The sequence below is a fragment of the Sarcophilus harrisii genome, chromosome 2, assembly GCF_902635505.1.
Source record: "Sarcophilus harrisii chromosome 2, mSarHar1.11, whole genome shotgun sequence".
Classification (NCBI taxonomy): Eukaryota; Metazoa; Chordata; class Mammalia; order Dasyuromorphia; family Dasyuridae; genus Sarcophilus; species Sarcophilus harrisii.
The window spans coordinates 636,768,258-636,792,060 of NC_045427.1; the positions used below are offsets into that span (position 1 = coordinate 636,768,258).

The 23,803-nt window shown below is 34.1% G+C and overlaps 1 protein-coding gene across 3 annotated transcripts in view; it reads left to right on the forward strand.

Annotated features, from left to right (window-relative positions):
- The window catches only part of CTNNA3 (catenin alpha 3), a 1,956,715-nt gene that overhangs the window by 1,892,439 nt on the left and 40,473 nt on the right, over positions 1-23,803 (forward strand). For all 3 annotated transcript variants that reach the window (XM_031949475.1, XM_031949474.1, XM_031949476.1), the window contains one exon: positions 3,095-3,229. In XM_031949475.1, coding sequence (XP_031805335.1) covers positions 3,095-3,229 — 135 coding nt within the window. The remainder of the gene's footprint in view (positions 1-3,094; positions 3,230-23,803) is intronic.

Genomic DNA, 23,803 nt, shown 5'->3' on the forward strand with positions numbered 1-23,803 from the left:
GAGAGATTTGGCTGCAGTTACCCTGACTTCAGAGATAGTATTCTCCCACCTGTGATTTTACACTTCTACCATAGTTCCTGTGACCTAACCTACCACCCAATTGTACCACTGCTACTTAGTAGGAATGAGATAGTCTTTTCTTATATTCTCAATGATAAAAAACAACAGATGACATTTACATAAGTAAAGAAAAATATATAAAATAATCTTACCATAGATAAGTAGCCTGTTAAGATTTTTCAATCACATTTTAACACAGGTGATCTCTCTCTCTCTCTCTTTTTTTTTTTTTTTTGTCTTGGTTGGGTTCTGTAAGAGAGACCAACTTGACAAAGGAGGAAGAGACCTTGCTTTTCCTTTTTTGTGTTACTAGGCCCCCCAAACAGGAAAAGCGGATTCCATAAGATATCATGTTAAAGTGTGCTCAAGACTAATTAGACTGAGGAAGTCCTCAGTGTCATATAGTGAATAGATAGCAGTGGTGGCAAGTTTGGAATGAAAGTATTTTAAGCATGTCCATTACTCATTATGTTTAAAGTTCCAAATAATGCTCTGGCCTCTGGCGTGCCTAACCCTTCCATTTATTTTCATACATTCACAGTAATGATATACTTTTAAATTTTAGAAGTTAAAGTTTATCTGATTGGATTCAATTCATTTAGTAAGTATGTATGTATTGGAAGGAAGGAAGGAAGGAAGGGGAAAAGGGGAAAAGGGAAAAAGGGGGAAAAAAGGGGAAAAGGAGAAAAGGGAAAAAGGGGGGAGGGAGGGAGGAATCCAAAAGCAATTGTTTGAGCCCTGGGCCAGCCCAGTATTTGGCTGTTTTACTATGTGAAGGCTTCATTTTCTTACCTGTAAAATAGGAATTTGTTTTAGATATCTTTAAGACTTTTCTAATTAATGTTGGAGAGAACTGACTTAAAATCCTAACTCTTAATTTTCACTAGCTATTTGGTTTTGGAAAATCATTTCTCTTTCTAGAGGCTCAAGTTGCTTATTCTTTATAGTAGAATAAGTTTTCAAAGAGGAAGGGGGTCCATAATATTTAAAACACTATAGAGATGTGGCCTCTAACTACCATTACATATTATTCTGACCTGAAAAAGCCTTCATTTTAGCACTTTCCCTCATATGGATACAAGAAAGGAAATGTATTTGCAAATGTCCTCTTTATACTCCCTGAATACTTCCAAACTCTCATTGCTAAGTTTTCACACTAGAAGTGCTGTCCCTATCATTCTGACCATACAACAGTACTTAAGGACAACTATTTGTTGTTCAATATTGAGCATGGATCATAGTCATTGGTGCAGTTGCCAATGGAATGCAAAGGGCTGACTCACTGCCTTAAACTACCTGCTTCTCCTAACTCAGGAAGCCAGAATGAAAATTGCAGCCCACTAACAGCTTTTGCTTTGTTGCCCTAGCAATATTTAATGTCTTCCTAGGATATTGCAGGAGTTATATTGAAATGGATCAAGGAAGAATAGCATATATAGTCCAGTTTTTATAAAAATGACCTGATATGCATTATGGATTCCTGGTATAAAAATCAATGTTACTAATTATTGCTTTTATTTGAAGGGAATAAAACCAATCTGAAGTACTATAACTCTTCCCATTCTTGTTCCCTACTAAATATTATATTAAACAGTAGCAGACACACACACACACACACACACACACACACACACACACACACAGAGAAAAAAACTAATATACATAGTGAATGCTAGTTTAAAGTGAGAAAAAAAACATTTAAATTGAGTTGCCATCTGCTTCCCTCTAATGAATGCCCAGGTGTATCTAAAAGTAAGATTAAAAACATCTCCATAATGCAGAACTAAACAGATGTCCTGGTCAGTAGAATCTCCCCCAATAAAATTAGGCTATCGTAAGCCAAGCTACCTTATGATATTCTAGTCATTTTTTGCCAATGGGTTAATGACTACTTTAAACAGATGACAACATTTGATAATGTTCTGCAGGTAGCTGGAAGGTTGAGTTTGTTTTATAAAACAAAACTTGCAAGTTCATCTACCATTATCAATGCAAAAATGTTATTCTCATTTTCCGTACTATTTCTCATTTAATGATGACTTTCAAGAAAAAAGATGGATTTGCAGCCTCAGAATCTGTGTTAGAAGGGTTTCAGAGGCCATGTAATTCAATCCATGCCCAAACAATAATCCACTGTCTATAATCCACTCTCACTTTTGTTTGAAGAAACACAGAGTAATAAACAGATTTTTTTAAAATATCAACAGATGAAAAACATATATTTAGAGCAGAAAGTATGTGGAAGATTTAAATCTCCCATAGAAGCTTTGCAATAGGAAATGAATAAGAATCTTATAAAAGGATAGATGTGGGAAGGTTGTTTCTTACTGGCTGGAGAGAGTGTCTATTGATGAAAAGACATTGAAGATATGATTCATTTGTCTTCTAAAATGTTATTTGCTACCTATTTCATTGACTGCTTCTTCATCCAAAGCAGCTATTTGAGGCAGAAATGAATTCATTTATCTAATATGGTCAAGTGTATTTTAAGGCTATTGTTCAACATTGTGAAAAGTAAATAAAATAAAAATGCCACTAATTTGTCATTTAAAAAAGCAGATTGTGGGTTTCAAAAGAATTTTTAGATTGTCCTGAATTTACAATTAGAGATCAAAGAAAATTACATGTTAAATATAAGAGTATACATTAGATATAGACATATGTATGTGTATATGTTTCTTTGGCCATAAAAATGTAGTATCAGACATGTAAAGCATTTATTAGGCACTTACTATTTGCAAAAGTTTTGGCTTCCTTGTCCCTTCCTGGCTGTTACATTCTCTTTCATCACTGGGATGTAAATTCTTTTATTTTCATGGACTATCTTTCTTGCTTATATTTAGATCCTCAACCTTTAAGACAATCAATCTTCTTGACATAGAGTAAATGTATAATAAGTGTTTTACCTACATTTTGGAAAACAAACAAACCAAAAAAACAAATAAGGCCTTACTATTTACATGTATTGACACACAATGAAATATAAAATATTAAATATTATGCTCTCTTTTTTCTCTTGTTTGATTTATTATAGTGCCCTGACCCATCTTGCAAGCAAGATTTATTGGCTTATCTGGAACAGATAAAATTCTATTCTCACCAGCTCAAAATATGCAGTCAAGTGAAAGCTGAAATCCAGAATTTGGGAGGAGAGCTAATCATGTCTGCTGTAAGTATAAACCACTATTTTATGTTAAAACTTTTATGGGTGAACATTATCCAAGACTCCAAAACCCCAACCATTTTTCTTTCCTGTTGTTCACATAATTATCTTTATTATCATCATCACCATTATCATTACCAACAATAATACATATTTTTAAAGCACCTATTATGTGCCAGGAACTGTGATAAATCCTGGGCATCCACAAAAAGGCAAAAAGATTATCCCTGTCCTGAAGGTACTCTCAATGTAATGGCAGAAACATGTTATACAATTACAAAAAAGATATGTGTGTGTGTGTGTGTGTGTGTGTGTGTGTGTGTGTGTGTATGTGTGAGAAATAATTAACAGAAAGAAGATCCTATAATTGAGAGGGTTAGGAGAAGTTTTCTATAAAAACATGTAATTTTAATTGGAAATTAAAGGAAGTTCTTGAAGTCTGTAGACTGAGTTGATGACATTGAGCTTTGCTGTTATGGGGGATAACCAAAAAAAATGTCCTGAGCCAAGAAAGGGGAAATATTTTATTTGTAGAACTAGGAAGCCAGTGTCACTAAATAAAACTGTACATAGTAAAGTGTAGGCTGTAAGAAGATTGGAAAGTTAAGAGTGAGTTAGACTTTGAATAGTTTTAAATAATAGAGGATTTTGCATTTGGTCCTGGAGGTGATAAGAATACTCAGGAGTTTTCTTGAGTGGATGGGAGGAAGAAGGGAGACTTAATTGTACATGAACCTGAGGAAAATCACTTTGGTGGCTCAATGGAGAATGTATTGTAATGGAGAGAGACTTGAGACAGACTGTTATTGGCTAGAAAATACCTAGAATGATTAGATAGGATTAATGCTTCATTAAAATCTCATAATACCACAATAAAAAGTTTTAAAAGAAACTGAAATTCCATATTTCTTGTAAGAAAAGCATGAGCAGGTATGACTTTGTTTTATACCAAAATTGATTGTCTTTTAAAATCTGTCATGCAACAGCTGTATGGCAATTCAACAGCTGGATGAAACATTAAATTATATGACTAATTTCTGATTTGAAGAAAATGCTAATAGAATTTTCATATTATTCATTTCCAAATTATTTAAAATTGTAATTATCAAAATATGCCAGTACTCCTATTTTCATGTTTCTAATATGAAACTTTAGGCTCTAAAGTAGTGTTTCCACATTTGCTTTTAGCCATTGCTCCTATTCTTCCTATCAGTCAGTTATAAATGAACATTTTCTGGGTTCCAGTATGGACATAAAGTAGCATGTTCTATTTTAAGCAATACTTTATTTCAATTACTTTTCAATGAAAATGGACCAAGTTTGCAAGCTATTTTCAGGAGTAAGAAGTTCCTAAAATCTCCTTGATATTTTTCTTTCATTATAAATATTGAGAGAAAGAAGAGACACATAGAGACAGGCAGAGCTCGAGAAGAAAAGAGAAAGAGGTCTGCATCATTATATACCTTTCAGTGCTTTGCAGTGGCATCACATAAAAGGAGTAGACTGTTTTTTGATGTTGTTTGTTTTTAATTTCTATTTGTTGAAACTGGAGAAGTCCCTTAATCCTTTTTTGCTTCAGTTTTCCAGTCTGTAAAAATGAGCTGCAGAAGGAAATGGCAGTATCTTCATGACCCCTTTTGGGATTTTCTTGGCAAAAGTGATTAACTTTTCATTCTCCAGAGTCACACAGCTAGTAAATGTCTGAAGCTGGGTTTGAACTCATGAAGATGTCTTCCCCAGATCCAGCACTGCAGCCACTATGCCATCTAGCTGCCCTTGGTCTTTACCTGATGCTAAAATATCCTCCTCTCCCTTTCTGTTTCATCATCTTTCTTAACCTGTAGGATGATTATTAGTAAGAGAAAGGAGAAAATAATATAAGAATATGACAAGACAAAAATAAAGAATATAGAGGAATAGACAATAACCTATTTATTTATTTTTATTATTTAGTTTTAGTCCCCAAATTGGGTATCAGAGAACAAGGGTTCAAAGGTTACTTGACTGCAAATAGATTATCCCTATCTATATTATTAGATCAGCCCCACTAATCCTGGTTACCAATGAGGGCAATATTTGAAACTTTGGTGGGTGGGAGACAGGGGAAGGAATCCATGCCAAAAATAATGAGTTAGGGAAGTAAAAAGCATTTTTTATTATCACCTATCCATATAAATGCCAAAAGGATACTCTTTCAATTATTTAAAATGGACCTTACCTATTATAATAAAAATTACCCTTTCCCCACGAGGCATTATTTGAGGTCAGCAGTTTTATTATGATATTCAAAAGTGATTAATCACTTAATTGCCATATTTTGTGCATTTTACTTAGTGTCTTTGATTGTACATTTGCACAAGAAAGCAGGTGTGCCAAAGCCACAATTTGTTAAATTGAATAAATAAATATGGCTGATCTGTTGAGAGGGGGAGAAAGTCAGCAAAATTGAAAATCCACCAAGCAGCTGTAATCCTGCTTAAAACTCAGCAGAAAATCATGGATGGACTCAGGTACTTAGAAAATTGGCTAAATACAGACTCACGTAGCAGGTTAATGCACTTATCCATCTCAAGGTAATACAGGATTGAGAGAATCAACTTCTAAAGCATTCCACAATCATTTGGAGGAGTCATTTGTAAAATGTCAGGCCTAGAATAGTACACACACCCACTTTTAAACATAACTACAGTAACAATAACTTACAATTATATAAACATTCTAAGTTTTGTAATACACTTTATACATACTGCCATATTTTAATCTTACCCTGCAGGAGGTGGTATTTCCCCCCCTCATTTTATAGTTGAAAAAAGTATGGAAGAGAGAAATTATATGGCTGGTTCAGAGTCACACACATAATAAGGACCTCAAGTCATATTTGAAGTTGAGCATCCCTGACTCTGTGTCTTGTATTCTAATCATCATGTCCACTCCCCTTCCCCAAAACACCAGTGTTAGCAGATTGAATGTTACCCTATCCTATGTAATATTAATTATGGAACTTCTGGGAAAGAAATGCAGAAAAATTATTTGTGTGTGTATGTTTGTATGCAAAAGTGAATGTATGTCAATGTTCATGATCAGATTATAATACAGTGGTTGCTAACAGAATGTCTAGAAAAGAATATCAACTCCTATTTAGCTGATTTTTCAAATTCTCTGACATTTACGTAATGCAAGAATTATTCAATAATGTTTATTATTTGTTTTAATTGCATTTTTCTTATTTGATGATTTCTTTTAATGCATTAAAATCATAGCAGAATCCTTAAAGATGTAATGAGAAATGTTCAACCAAGTTGAACAGATGACAAAGTTGAATCAATAACCATCTGGCTACTGACATCAATGACTCTAAAAACAGAATTGTGCCAAGATCATCACAACTGTCATATTGTTGTGTCAAGTAGAATGTACAAACCAGAGTCTGAATCACAGAAAGATGCCATATAGGTGATGAGGACCTCTGAATGTTTGTAATTACCTAGCTCAGATTATATAAATTCCCAAACATCATAGAGCCTCTAAAATGAAATTCATCATTACTCAGTAGAGTGAGCATTAATTTCTACATAGGAAGCCTCCCAAAACATGTTTCTTGAGTAATTTCACTCATGCTTGACTCTTCATGACCTTTTGGGGGTTTTGTTGGCAAAGATCCTGGAGTAGTTTTCTGTATCTTGCTCCAGTTCATTTTACAGATGAGAAAACTGAGGTAAACAGGATTACAGAAACTTTCCCAGAGTCATACAGCTAGTAAGTGTCAAGTGTCTGAGCTCAAATTTGAACTCAGGTCCTCATGACTGCAGGACTGGTACGGTATGCACTACATCACCAGGTATCCCTGATTCTTTGATTCATAATCCCTACAATCATCTCTCCCCTATCTATGTATTCTTCATGTCATCACAACTTCCAAAATTTCCATTCTAAGTTCTCCTCTAGGTACTCTCTACTACTGCCTTATGGGACTTACTCTACAGATTTCTCTTTCCATTGTTCCTCCCTCCTGGAATAAGCCAATTATTGCAGATATTGGAGAGGACACTACCCTATGATAGGGCCTCTGTCCCAACACCAGTATGTACCCAACCTTCTTTACATTTTCCCTCACATTTGCCTTGAAATCTCCTCTCTGCACTTCCCCACTTCTCCAGGTACCAGTTTCCCCCAAAGGTTCTAATTTTCCTCCTCATAAGTAGGTGTTTCAAGCACCAATCCCCCATGCATCATACAGGGTAAGATGCTTTTCTCCCTTTACTGACCATCTCTTTTCACCTATAGGAGCATTCATTAGTGGAAATCCTTCCCAATTCCAAAATAAGACCTCCTTCCCTTACCCCACTTTTCCATCTCCTCCTCCTCCTCCTTGCCTATTTTCCTTGAGTTCTACTTCTGAAATCACAGAAATCACCTTCCTTTTAATTATGACTTTTGATTTGACCCTGGTATATCTCATATACCTCACTAACCCCTGTTAGGCTCCCCTTTTATATGGACTCTCCCATGTTATAAACTGAATTATCGAATTGCCTATTCCAGCTATTCCAGGTTTTGTCCGTAATACCCTTGGCCCAATTCTTCACTGTTACATCTACCAAACTTTCGGCTTCAGTCTTGTCTCCTTGTGGACTTTAGAAATTTACTGCTCTCTCATCACTGTTGATGCTGTTGTCCCTGTTTATTACATTCATTCATTCATTTGTGTATATATTTATTTATTTCTCGATAATATTTTATTTTTCCTACTATATGTAAAGATAGTATTCATTTTTTAAGACTTTATACTCCCTCCCAAGACAGCAATCTGATATAAGTTAAATGTCTGTAATCTTTTAAAACATATATCCATATTTATCATTGCTACATTTATTTATTCCTCCTGAATTTCTGTAGTGTAGGTATTTGTGAGTCTCTTGAATTTTAGGGATTTTTAATGAAATATTTCACTCTTCTTTACTAATAAATGTCTATCTCTTGTACTATATACCACCTGCATTCCCTCTAATTTTTTTGCTAATGAATACAGTATAGTCTTGAATTACTTGAAAACCCTTTCCTCTTATATGAGTCTTTCTTCTGATGGGGACAGTTGGTTTGTGCAGTAGATAGAGAATGAGGAAGACATGAGTTCAAATCCTGACCATTCAGTTACAATATGGAAAATCATCCTTTGTTGAGCTGCATTTCAATTGCACCAACCTCCCAGATTGTTGTGGATATCAAATGACGTGATAGCTGTAAAGTGCTTAACATGGTACCTAGCATACCATAATAACTATTATCATTATTACTTGTTATCTATGAATTGGATTATTGAATTTAATTGTGTCTTAACCCTTTGTAACATTGGATTTTTATATATATTTTTTGATGGGGGATATGTGAAATCTTTCAACTGGAATTTAATTTTTCAAGTCTATAAGTTCTAGGCAGTACTTTTATTTTCTTCATTATGTTTTTATCTTGTCATGTTTTTCAGGACAATCTATGATTCTTAAATTGTTTCTAGGAATAATTTTTAAAAAATAATAGCTTTTTTCAAAATACATGCAAAGATAATATTTACCCTCGCAAAATCTTCTGTTTTAAATTTTTCTGTCTCCCTTACCCCACTCTCCCTTAGACAGCAAGTAATCCTCTATATGTTAAAGATGTGCAATTCTTCTATAATATTTCCATATTTATCATACTGCACAAGAAATTCAGATCAAAAAGGGAAAAAATGAGAAAAAATAAAAAGCAAACAAACAACAACAAAAAAGGTGAAAATACCATCTTATGATCCACAGTCAGTCTTTGGATGCAGATGGCTCTATCACAAGTCTACTGGAATTGGCTTGAATTGCCTTTTTGTTGAAAAGAGTCAAGTCCATCACGATTGATCATTACATAATCTTATTGTTGCCATGTACAATGTTCTACTGGTTCTGCTCATTTCACTTACCATTAGTTCATGTAAGTCTCTCCTTGCCTCTGTGAAATCATCCTACTGAAAAGTTTCATACAGAACAATAACATTCCATAACATTCATATTTTACCACTACAAAAGGGCTGCCACAAACATTTTTGCACATGTGGGTCCTTTTCTCTCTTTTATGATCTCTTTGGGAATTCAGACCCAGTAGAGACACTGCTGGATTGGATCCATTCACAATTCCTCCAACAATGTATTAGTCTCTCATTTTTTTTCACATCCCCTCCAACATTTATCATTATCTTTTCCTGTCAACTTACCCAATCTGAAAGGTGTGTAGTAGTACCTCACAATTGCCTTGATTTTCATTTCTCTGATCAAGTGAGCATTTTTCTTTTAATAGAATTTAAAAAATTATTTCCTTCTAACTTTCCTTCATTTCTGTGTACTGACACTCTCAATCTATTGATCTTTCTTTTGTGTCTTTGGTGAGGTTTGTTGAATTTTTTTTTCTATTTAGTCCATTATTTTTATTGTACAAGACAAAAATTCTTCTCTCATATTTATTTTTTAAACAACTCAAAAAACATATGTCATAAATCCATGTTGTCCTTATCTTCCAGTAGGTCCTCTGTTTCATTAATGATGCATTTTTTCCTTTCATTTTGTAGTATTTATTTATAGAAGCTTATACCTATTTACTTGATCTGGAGGTCATATTTTCTTTTACTGTTAATATCTTTTTCTTATTGTTTTTCTGTTTATCTTCTAGGCATTTGACTTTTCTTCCTTGAATCTTTGACACTTTCAGTCTTCTCCCCCTCTTATTTTCCTTATCATTTATTTCCCAACTCCCTTCCATTTCATTGTGCTTTCCTTAGGGACTGGATCTCACATTAGCCTCTTCCCACACTGAGTAATTCATGATTCACCAGCACAGGCCAGTACCTAAAATGTCTTTTGGGTAGTCAAAACTGGTGCAAAATAAGAGCTTTGTTCTTTCCCTCAGGTTTGGTGGAGTGCTGGACAGTGCCTTTAACATGTGACCAGTCAGGGCAACCCATCCCACTCCCCTCCCTCTATTTCCTAGATCTCTGACCCAGCACCAGTTGTTTAGAGCTGGTCTTTTTTAGTTGTTGTTGTTCTTAAACTGATATCATCTGTTGAGAGTTTTGTAGTGCTAGTGTTCTCAGAGCACACTCTCATAGCCTGAAGCAAAGTCTTCACAACTCTGGTAAATGGAAGGACTGAATGGAGATAAAGGTTTTCTTTTTTCTTTTTCTTTTCTTTTCTTTTTTTTTTTAATGCATCTTTGTGTCATATCCTTAGGGTTGCTAGTGCAACCTTGCTGCTGGTAGCATGAGAAGTCTAGAAGGGATTGTTCAGTGAGCTCAGAGTTGATGAGGATCAGTTTCTCTATTTTAAAATTTCCTTTGGATTCTGAATGTCCTAGAACATGGAGATTTTTTTTTAATCTTTGCTGCATGATTTTTATTTTGGAGAGGTCTGTGAGGTCATGGGAACTGGGGAAAGGATTATATCTAATATGCCGTTTTATTGTTCTGATAACAAGAACTATTGGGATATTTAAAAATGAAAATTTTATCTATCTCTAAGTATATCTTTGAAGTATAATTTGAAGAAAGTAAATGAACAATAAGTTTGTTCCAGAATTGACAAAAGTAGAGCAGCAGTAAAGATTTCTTTTGGGAAATTGCATAATGTTTTTAAGGGCTCCAAGTCTTTCCTTAAAACAAAGGCACATCTTTTATCTTTTAGTATCCTTAAAGTTATTCTGTGTATCTGTGAGTCATAGAACAGTTTATTCTCATAAGAAATGAATGTAGGAATTAACGAAAGGGCAATAGGAGAGGTGCTTGTTGGGTGTGAGCAGACAGCATTGCATTATAAGTGACAAATTATCCAGATGTGGAGTAAAAGAAGTCAGCAGGGAAATGTATGACATTTTTCTTTAAGAACAAGTCATGTAATGAGAGTAGGAATGGACAGTGTACATTACCAAGATAAGATAATGAGTATTTTCATTGGGGGCAAAGAAGAATCTGTTTGTCAGATGCTAGAAAAATGTTCAGAGTAAATTATAAGTTCATCAATTTATAAATCTAGAGGTTTAAGAGACCTTAAAGGCTTCTTACTTCAAACCTCCTCACTTTCCATTTGCCAAAACTGAGGTTCAGTTATTTCAAATGACTTATACAGAATTATTTAGTATGAGAACCAGAATTCAAACCTCTATTTTCTGCTATGCTATGTTACTTAAGGTAAAGACTATTTAAATAATATTTGGAACCAAGGAAATCAGGAAGGAAGAAAAAGGACCCACATATGCAAAAATGTTTGTAGCAGCTTTTTTTGTGGTAGCAAAGAATTGGAAAGTAAATAGATGCCCATCAAGTTGTGGCCTATGAAGATAATGGAATATCATAGTTCTATAAAAATGATGAAAAAGCTGATTTTAGATAGTCCTGGAAAGATTTACATGATCTGATGCTGAGTGAAACAAGCTGAACCAGGAATACAATATACACTATAACAGCAAGAATGTACGATGATGATTTGAAAGATTTGTTTTTTCTCAGTGGTTTAGTAATCCAAAGCAATCCCAATAGATTTTTGGATGGAAAATTTGGATGTAAATCAACACATGCTGCATTCACTTCTTTTTTCTGTTTTTTTTAATCTGTTCTATTATTTTTCCTTTTTGCTCTGACCTTTCTAACCCCACATGATTCATAAAGTAATGAGCATTAAAAATAAATAAATTTACTAGAAAATAATTTAATAATAAATAAATAAAGACAGTGGGAGCTATTTAAATAAGTTACCTTGTTCTGTTTATAGATCTAAAAGGTCTGAATTAATTCAAAAGAAAAACCCATAAGAAAAGGAGAGTTGTGTAGAAAATGGGGGGAAATGTTAAAGCTGTAATTAAACAATCTGGGTTTAAATCCTGCCTTTTGTTATATTTGAATGTATTTACTATTTGCATGGCATTGGACAAATCTTTTAACATGTTTAGTCTTTAATTTTAGCAACAGCAAAAATAAGAGGGAATTAATTAATATAGTTAGCCTTAACTTCCTGCTCAACTAGATATATTATCATATGGCTTTAAAAGTGTTGTTTCTCCCTCAAGAATGTATTTCCCTTATAAAAGATAAGCCCCAAATGATGATCTTTTGTTAAGTCCTTTTTAAGACTAAGCTGCGAGGTTCTCATTCATTCTCTCTCTCTCTTTCCATCTCCCTCATAATGCCTTCCCTTTAATGGAATTTTTTCTCTAGGAAGATCAAATACACATATATTTATGTAAAGGTAATAAACGGCTTTTGAAAAATAGCTAGATTTACTTCCTTTCTTTTCAAGATATTCCAGAAGAAGAATATTTTTTATTATTTTTAAATTTTATTTTCAATTATTTTATTTATTTTTTTATTTTATTATGGTTTTTGGAAGCAGAGGAAAGGGAAGGGGAGGTGAGGGAAAACACATAAGGAGAAGGGAGGATATGGGAAGAAGAGAGGAGATATGAAGAGAGAGGAGGGGAAAGTTGTATTGCCCACCTGCATCATATTGGTGATTACACATACATAGAATCTCACTCTAGAAATAAACTCCAGTCTCATCAATGGAATACTGGGAGGCATTCCATTTAAATTTACTACTACATCTCCCCAAGATTTGCCACAAGGTAACTTATGAGAAACACTTTTTAAAATTGTTTTTATTCTTTGTTTTTTATTAAAACTAAGTAAACTTTGTTTCTATATAGTAGAATAAAAAATGGGGGAAAAAATGTCCCAAACTGTAAGTCTCTATTAACATTACATTGTATTTTAAAAGAGAAAAATACATTCCTGATAAAAAACAGTCCTGTTTTTCTTTGCTTCTTTCTGGAATTCTTTCTATTCTCTTTATTGACAAAAATTAAGTCTCAGTGACCCTCTTTCTTCCTCTTTTTCTTTTTGTTCCTTACTATTCTTTCCCTGCCCTTCCTTGCCCTTGCTTTCATAAGGGAGAATAATGTTCCTTATCTCTCAACTCAAACTCTACTCTGACATGTATATCAATAAATTCCCATCATTCCACTATCAGGGGGAAAAGATTCTGACCAATATGTGCTGTCAAACAAGACAAACCCCATATTGGCTATCACTGGACCTATGTCTTATTTTGAATTTTGAGTCTATCACCTTCTTGTTAAGAAGTAATTTGCTTATCTTCAGTCTTTTCTAATCATTGTTAGTTACTGAATTGCTTAAGAGTCATCAAGGAAATTATTTTTTTTATTCAAAAGATATATTGATCAGTTGATATTTGTAGCATTTTCATAGGTGTAAAATATGACTTTCTGTAGGAAGACACTGCTTAGGTCATAATAAGTGCCTCATAAATGTTTGGAGGAGCAGAGAATTTGTCAGGAATCTAATTTAAGTCCAAAAGAGTCTGGAGGTTTCAGTGGGTTTCCAGATTAGCATGTGCCAGCAGTATCAAAGAAAGACATGCAATCTTGGACTACATGAAAAAAGAGATCACCTGCAAGACATGGAGATGGGGTGTCTTGAGCCATGCCATTTCTTTAGAATTGAATTTCCTAGCCATGAAATGTAAGGAGGACATTGTTGTTGTTTATTTCTCAGAGGACCATGATATCAGGGAAGTGATGCTATGGCATGAATTTTAGTGAGGGAGGACTGTGCAAAATCATCACTTTCTCCTCCAGAGTCACCTGGGTCCAATGGCAAGATATAGATCAGGACGAATGGAGATGATCCTGGATTAAATGGAAGACCTTGAAATTTTTTAGGCCAAGGATTTTAATGGGTCTCAGTTTGAGTGACACGATGCCCAATCACTGATTCAGGTTGGTTAAGACAAGGTAGAGAATGGCCTCTTTTACCTAGTCAAAAAAATGTGGGAGGGGAAAAGCCTTGGGGTCTCTGGTCAAAACAGAAAACAACTGCAGTTTACATTCACTCTAAGCCAGTCAGGGCCGAAATAATGACCAAGTGGGGCTTGACCTGGGGATCTATTGTTACTCAATCAATAATAGTGTTGATTTGGCTTTAAGACATGGTCCCAACCTATAAACCCCAAAGGTTTCAGAGTTCAAAATTTACATTCCTTTGGACAGACCACTCACAGATAAGGGTGTAATAAGCATGTGGACAGAGGGAAAGGAAAGGAAAGAAGAAAGAAAAGAAAAGAAAAAAGAAGAGAAAGAGAAAAGAAAAAAAAAAAAAAAAGAAAAGAAAAAGAATTATTGTGTTGCTCACCTGGTCAGTTCCAGTTAGGTCCCCAGTGGGCCAAGCAGCTTCTTTTCAATAGACTCACTAGAAGACTGAGAGCTATATTGAGGATAGATCCTGAGATCATCAATTGAAGAAACCAGGAAAGAGAATGTTTATGGAAAAGGCATAAAATATGAGAAGCTATCTTTGAGTATTTGAAGGACTGTCACGGAGAAGAGAAATGTTTCTGCTTGGCCCCAAAGGGTAGAACTTAGAATAATAGGTAGAAGCCTCACAGAAGAAGTTTAGTTCTGAAATAAGGAAGAACTCCACAAAAGAATGAGATTTATTATTTTGTATATTTTAGACAAAGTTTTATTTATTTGAATCTATGGGTTAGACTGGCTGGTCCCCGAGGTTCCTTGAAACAAATAAATGTTTGGATTCTGTGAAATAATACTCTGGAAATGGGCAGATACGTGTGTATTTTATACATTTGTACATAGTGTGTGTCTATGTATATAGACACATATATGTATATATACATGCATATGTGTATATATTTAACTTTTTTCAGTTATTCACTCAAGTCTAACTCTTTGTAGTCCATTTGGTTGTTTGGGGGTTTTTTTGTTTGTGTGTCTTTTGGTGAAGACACAATCCTTTTTCAGCTTATTTTACAGATGAGAAAAGTGAAGCAAACAGGATTAAGTGACTTGCCCCGGATCACACAGCTAGTATGTGCCTGAGGTCAATTCTGAACTAAAGAAAATGAGTCTTCTTGGGCCCAAAGCTGGTGGCTAACTACTGTACCACCCAGATTCCCTGTAAACACACATACACACATACATTTGTTTATAATATTTATGCCTTTAAGTATACATAGATATGTTTCTATATACACATGCACATAATAGTCTATGTAGAGAATGTTTAAACCTTATAATATGTATATAATAAAATATAAAATATATATACATTTGTGTTTACATACATTTATATAAATATTTTAGGGTTTATATACAGTAACCCTATGTGATATCTATTGCAAATATTCTAACACATTACAGATGGTGATAACTGATGTTCGGAACAATCAAATATATACTAAATAGAGAATATAAAATCTGCATCTGCCAGATAGATAGATAGATGATAGATGGATGGATGGATAGAAAGAAGTGAATTTCCATTCTTTTGCCTGTGGGATATACCTAGTGGAACTGTTTAAAAAGTGTTAGAAAGAAAAAAAAAAAAGAAAGAAGAAACATGGAAAGATGCTTGGTAGAGAGCAAAATAAAGTTTAGACCTTCTGTAAAGTACAGATAAATGCTTGATTTCAAGTACATGTGAGCAATGACTTGGTCAGTGAAATGCTACTTGTAAAGAGTGTGACTTCAAACCCTGCTTTATGCACATCAAATACTTGCTGGTGAAAAAGGATCACATACTGCATGAAAATGACTGAAGAGGCCTACGATTTTAAAACAGCACCACTGCACTTGTATATCTTGTTTCGGAATATGCTTTATGCTTCTAAAACAAGTTGAAAGGTAAGCCGATAAAACTGTTATAAAGCTGAGTGCTTATACCTTACATTTATGTAGCACATTAAAGCCTGAAAAATGCTTTCTTTGCAATATCCTTGTATGGTGGGGAGTACAAGTATTATATTATGGAAATTAGAGTTCTTCTTGTGATACATAAGAAAGAAGGCTGTGTTTGGGTTCTGAAGATCTTGATTCAGAGCCAGATCTTTATTTTATCATTGGTAAAATGAAGTATTTGGACTGTCACTGACATGAGTTCAAATTCTTCCTTAGATAATTATTGTTTCTGGATAATCACTTCTCTCTCAGACTGAGTTTCCTCATCTATAAAATGGGAATAATAGAAGAATCGATATCGCAAGTTGTCATAAAAGCCATATGAATTTTTTTTTCTTATGGCCTGGAAATGAATTTTGTTTATGTATCTGTCTTATCTATAAGTGTGTATGTATACATGTTTAACAAACATAGTATTATCAGTGGGGTATTTTTAAATTGTAATTTATTATCATGTGGTGATTTGTTCAGATCATTGCTATATATTTCTAAAGGTCAGTTTCATTATCTGTAAAATGGGGGTAAAAATAATTGAAATAACTCACCTCACAGAGTTGTTGAAGGAAAAAAAAAACACCCTAAAACAAAAGACTAAGTAAACCTTAAGAATTATAGCAATGTACATTATCTACTCTTTTGTTCCCTGAACATATTGATAACGGCACATTAGGTTGTCTTTTGAGTTTTTCTTGGGTGAAATGGACTTAGCAATTATATTTTGCCAAAGCAAATGTTTAAGGACATTTGGGCTATTTGCTAAATAAGATTAAGGAGGGACTCTTACCAGTCAGTGTTCAGACTTGTGAGTCAGTGGGTATTTGTTACTCATCCAAATATTGGAATTGAAAGTCTCCATCTTCAATCTCATGGCTTCTCCTGGGAGAGCTACATTTTTTGTTTCTATATACATGTGATCAGCCAGCATGTGAGCTTTTCTGAGAGACATTCTGCTCATTATAAAATGAAATCATATTCTAGTGAGATCAGCCAAAGAGAATGCCAATAAGTAAGAGGAAATTGTGAGCTTGTCTTATTTATATATTAACTTCTTATCCTTTTTACCTTATTCTTCCTATCTTTGCTATTATAATGGTTAAACAAGAGTGGTATTTATTGAGTACCTACTTTCTAGGGTCTCCCAAGAAGTTAGTGCAATTTGAAATTACACTAATATTTTTAGGACACATTTCAGATGTAAGTAGCAATAAGGTAATAACTTATTGTTCCTTTTAGCTTTCCATATACAACCAGATTAACAGGTAGAGAATAATTCCATCATTTTGGATAGTAACCAATTTAATTCTTATCTTCATTAAGTTGATACCCAAAATATAGGTGTAAGAGCAAAATGGTGAGATAGATCAGAGAGCTTTCTGCACAAAGAAGGATTTCAACCCAATCTTGAAGGACAGAAATGATTAGAATAAGTATATAGTGACTAGGAAGAGATTGAGCAACATTTAGAAAATATAATTTGCTATATAACCATAAAGTATGGTTAATAATACTCTATTATATTTTTACAGTGTGAATTAAAAAATATAAATTAAAGAATCATTATAAAATAAATGTAATTGCATACCTTCCTATATTAAATATAATTATACTAAATTATTTAATCTAGTAGATCCCCTTAAAGTACCTTTCTTATTTTAATGAAAAGGAAAAAAATAATCAGAGGCAGCCTTTGCATCACTCATTATAATCAAATAGTCATGAAAAATACCTTTTTAGGATACTACCCCTTTAGCTTCTAGAAGCCTACAATTTTCATTCCCTATTTTCTTGTCTTCTAAAGCCAAACTCCACAGCTGGCAGAAAAAAAAAAACTGTAATATTCTGGTTCCATACTTATAACCATGTCTCACTCCAACCTGGACTCTCCATGAGAAAGATAATGCAGTCTTCAGTTGATACTGGGTACATGACAGAAACTCATTGATTCTGAAAGAAGGAAACACTACAATGTACCTTCATCTCTCCATTTAACCCTTTGGGTCTATTATTTAGACATCTACATTTCTATATTTTCATCATTCAAGTTTAGGAATTAGAGTAAGAAGGGACTTTGGTGCAGTTGTGTTTAACTCTGCATGACAGAGTTTGGGGTTTCTTGACAAAGATCTGATTTGATATTTCCTTCTTCAGCTCATTTTAGTAATGAAGAACTGAGGCAAACAGTGGCCCAGGGTCAAGATTAGTAAGGTTTGAGGCCATATTTGAACTCAGGAAGTTGTCTCTTCCTGAATCTAAGTCTGGTAGTTCATGCATTATTGTACCCTAAAGCTGCATAGAAGAGACTAGATTAACAGGTAGAGAATAATTCCAGTAGTTTGGACAATAACCAATTTAATTATTATCCTCATTAGGTTAATGACCAAAATATATGATTCTTATTTTACAATTTACATTTTACAAATGAGAACACAAATCCAGAAAAGTGGGATCACTTGCCCAAGGTTGTCAAATTTATAAAGTAGCACATATGGGCTTTTGAACCTGGATTCAAATTCCAAATTCACTACCTGTTCTATGTGGTTTCACACACAAACAGTATTTCATTGAGATAACCAAACTATAAACTCTCCACATTAATTCTTCTTCTGCTCTGGAATAAATAAGACATTATTCTTCACTACTGCTCAGCCAATTTCTTCCGAAGGGAGATAGGGCCTCCTTTTGCCCACTGGAGGTCAGCATCTGCTTTTAAAATTGCTTATTAGGGCCCACACTAACTGTCTCGTGATTCCAGTTGCTCATTCTCTTTCATCATTGACCCGGATTTATAAATATCGAACTTCTTAGCTCAATAGAAATCTATGTATCCTCTGTCCCCTGTGTACATCTATGGTTAGGATTGTATCTCCATACCCTTTATTTGGTCTCTATTGTGTTGTAAGCCATTACTTGATTGTATAGAGTAAGCCTCCCTTTGGTACCATTTCACTTAATTAGGCTTCTCATTTGTGCTCTTGCTGAGTCAATATTTAGTTCTTTGCCTGTATCCCTGGGACAAGCTGCAATGTTCCATGCACCCGCTAAATGGCTCAATATACACTAACATAGGCTTTTGATGCTTTTGTATACATTATCTTACCCTCTGCAGCATCAAAGTGAAGTGAATACAGAAGCCTATTCCTTTACCATCCCACCTAATTATACTCCCAGGTGGTTTGTTCTAGCAATCACTCTCTCTAAGTGATGGATTAGGAAGGGCAGAAGGAAGAATGATCTTTTGCACTGTCTTACTTGCTTTGTTTATAAAGCTGTGGTTCCAAGGTAGCATTTTCTAATAGCACCATTATGCATCTGCAGCTCCACCTGGGACCACAGACAAAGCCAGATCCAGAGTTACTGATCACTTCACTCCTTTCCCTTGGGCACCCCTAAGGCAGATGTGAAATAAAGGGAAAGCAAGAAAGTTCCCAGGACAAGACCAGTTATGTGACTTTAAAGAATCTGGGCATTTGAGGACTACAAAGATTCCTGTGGCCTATGTGAGCACTGGCAGTTCAGTTAAGGATGGAGTTTCTAAAAATCCACTTTTGCTGTCTTTTGTTGAGGTAACTAAAGTTTCGAGAGCAGGTGAAAAAAAAAAATCTTTATAATCGGTCCTACAGTGTTGAATTTGCTTTGTGAAAATCCCCAGAAATATTAAGACTGGTGGTACTTAGAATTATATTATGGGAAGTCTAATTAAATTATATAGTACCAAAGGGAAACTTATTCCATAGACTGCAAGAAGAGCTTACAGCAGAACAGAGACCAAATAATCTGCATCGAGATGAAGCTGTAACCATATATGCCAGTGGGGAGGAGGGAAACATAAGATATTTAGGTTTCAAATTAGGGAGAAGTTAAAGATTTGTAAAGTTGGATCCACAGTAAGGGAGAATAAATGGCTGGTTTCAACCTAAGCCTTCAGCTATAGCTTCCATGGTCAATGGAGTTGTAGAGTCCTAATATTAATCTGCTCTCTTCTTCCCCTTACCCAAGATTCAGGTTGTTCCATTGGAAAGAGCAATAAATTTAGAACCATTATGCTTTTTTGGATGCAATAACTTCATTTATAAAATCATGACATCGGACTAGATCAGTTCTCAAAATTTTGCTCTAAGCACCCCTTTATGTTCTTAAAATTATGGAGCCTCCTAACAAGAGCTTTTGTTTATGTGGAATATGTTTACACACATATATATATCATATTAAAAATATCTTGATATTATTATGAAAATGGTTTGTATGTTACAGAATTCCTATAAAATCTAAGGGACTGCCAGAATTCCCTAAATAATACTTTGAGGACCACTGAATTCTATCAAAGCTTATTTGTCTTTTTTTGTACCATAAAGCTCTATGGCAGTTCATGAAGTCTGTGTATCACTTATCGGGATACTGTTTTTAAGTACATAAAATAAAAAAGCACAAAATGCAAGAAAGTGATTTTACAGATAGTTTAGTTTTATTTATATATATGCATGTGTACATATATAATTATATAGTTGAAATATAGTCATATATAAATATAAAATAAATATATAACATAACAATGAATATATACCAAATATAAAATGACATGTGACATAATATAATGTAACATAACAATATAGCATAATATGTGTGTATACATATATGCATAACATATTTATGCATATACATATGTGTATATCCATATATGTGTGTGTATATACATATATATACATACATGCACACATAAAAACTTTAAAATAAAAATAAATTGGTGTGCAAATTATGACATCCAAATTAGATGATCTGTAACACCTTTTAGTTCTTGTAATCAAATAATAACAAAAATAATAATTAGCATTTGTAGAACACTTTAAGGATTGCAAAACATTAAACAAACATTACCTATTTTATTCTCATAACAACCCCAGGAAATTGGTTCTATTATTATTCCTATTTTAATGTAAATGAGAAAATTTTCACACAGAGGTTGTGTTGTCTCCAGGGTCACACATCTAATAAGTATATAAGGACTTTTTTGAATTTAAGTCTTCTTGACTCCAGTTTGAATACTTTATTGTAACAACTACGAATGTGTTTGAGATGTTGAAGAATTAAGGAAAGAGAAAAAAAAAAAAGATACTAGGATGTGAAACAAGATCTTTCCATTGAGGCTAAGCACTAGCTCGGGTCTTTATTGTCTTCTCTGGAAGAAAATAGATTTGAACTTGGATTAGGAAATAGATAGGGATGGAGGATGGGACTGATATATATTTTTATTTTTTATCTATTTACCAAAGTATGAAGGGGGAAAAAAAATGTAAAGACAGTGTCTCCATTGTTTTGTGAATCTATTTTCCCATATTATTAATTTAATAAACTATTATTTCTAAATTTTGTTTGTAAGGAACTTAATCAGGTTCATTTTTTGTTGTTTGCTTATTTTTAACAGTTTATTTCTTGACTTTTAACTTTATGTTAAAGGTGGCCTCTACTCTTAAGGTGGAGAGGGTACTATCCCATGCTTCAGGTTTTCATGTTGCTGTTTTCAAAACTAGCTCTGGGGATCTGCAAGTTTTTACTTCTTTTTAGGTGGTATGATGTAAGGAGAGTTGTGGTCACTTTCGTGACTGGTGCTCAGGTTTATGAACAACCATAAACACCTTTAAAAATATATTTTCAATTCACAACATAGCCAGATAAAATTAAAAATAAATTATTTCAGATGGAACTTCAAATCTACCACATATAACTTGCTATCCCCTACAAATTATTATTTAAATTTCTTTTTTGTTCTTTTTCCCTTCCCTCCCAGATGCTACCCTTATACACACACACACACACACACACACACACACACACACACACAATGTTGTAATGTTGCTATAACTGTATGATATTCACTTAGTTCTGCTCACTTCATTCTCCATCACTTTGTGCGAGATTTTCCATGCCTTTTTGAGATCATTGAGCTCATCATTTCCTACAGCACAGTAATAATATTCCATCACAATCATATGCCACAACTTATTCAACCATTCCCCAATTGATGGGAATCTCTGTAATTTCCAATTTTTTGCTACAACAAAGCGAGCTGCTTTAAACATTCCTTTCCCATTCAAATTTATTATTAAAATTTTGAATTTCTCATCTTAATCTTAGTATTTTTTTTTCTCAGCCTCTTTTTTGCCCTATCCCTGTTACTTTATCTTCTTTCCTCAAGATCCCATCCTCACTTCACCCACCTTTCCAAAAATTCCCCATCCCCCTAAAGGCAATCCATACACATACCTCTAAAAGTCCCTTCCCCACTCTGTTGCCTAGTTTTCTCAGCTCTCTACATGTTCAGAAGACTTCTAAGTTCTTCCAGATATACGTTTTTCCTCTGCAATCCAGATGAATAAGGTTGCAATATTAATAGCCCTCCAACCCCACCTGTTTCCTCTATTAGTTCTTCCTTTCATACTTAGTTTTTATAGTGGTTCCTTTTGCCTTTTCCTACTCATTTTTTAAAAATCTCCCCATCATACACAATTAAGCCAATTTTTCTTTCAAGATATCTTACTAATGATGACAGGTTTAAGAATTTTCTCATACACACACGCACACACACACACACACACACACATATGTCAAACTACTTATTGTGTATATATATATATATATATATTTATATATATATATATATATATATAAATGATTGCATTATTAATCTTTGTCCTGAATGCTTTGAATGCTTTCCTTGTATTTCTGGATCCTTTATGTAATGACCATTTTCCCCTCCTTTAGGATTATACTCAACTTTGCTGAATAAAATATTCTTGGATTCAACCCCAGTTCTTTTACTCTTTGAAATATAGTGTTTTAAAACTGAGTGCTTTGTTTTTGTTTTTGTTTTGTTTTTTCTTCATAAGTAGAAATGGCTAGATTTTGTGGAATTCTGATTGTACGTCTGTATATTTTTAATTCTTTTCTTATCATTTGCAATGTTTTCTCCTTAACCTGAAAGTTTTGAAACTTGGCTATGATGTTCCTAGAAGTTTTCCTCTTGAGATTTCTTTCAGGTGGTGAATGGGAGGTTTGTTTGTTTTTTTTTTTTTTTTTCCCATTTTTACTTTATTCTCTTGTTCTAATCATGGCGGAAACCCTGAAATTGTCCCCCTTGACTTTTGGGGTGAGTCCTGAAACTCTCCTGACAGGGACCCACCCTTCTGGGCAGTTAACAGGTTTCATTAAGATTGGCCCAGGAGCATTCCCTACTTAGCTGGAACTTACGTGGTCTCATTCAGCTGGAAATCTAGGCCTGGGGGCAGTGATAACATTGAAGGAATCTCATTAAATTGAAACTTCAGTCTCAGATTTCCTAGTAAAAGGCAAATTTAAACTCATTTCCTTGCCAAAGTAGGAAACAGGATTATTCCTTGTCAAGGAACCACTCCTTGGCATAGCTGCCTGCCAAGACTCCTGCCTGCTATTTTCTTCTCAGTGAAAACCCCTTTTATTTCTCTGCCAGGATTTCTCTGCTAGAGCCTCTATTTCCCTACCAGGACTTTGCCACTGAGGAAGTCAGTCTTCTTAGCAAAGCTGACTTCCTCAGTGCCAACAATAAACTTATTTTTTGCCATAATATTTCAGGTTTTAAAATTCTTCGGCATTGAACCTGCGGCAACCAGAAGGGGGTTCTCACACCTCAACTTTCTGCACTGCCACTAACCACGTCACTAGAACTTCAGGACAATTTTTCCTAATAACTTCTTGTAATAGTATACCCAGATTAATTTTTTTCTTTTAATCATAACTTTCAGGTCCTCTGACAATTTTTATACCGTCTCTCCT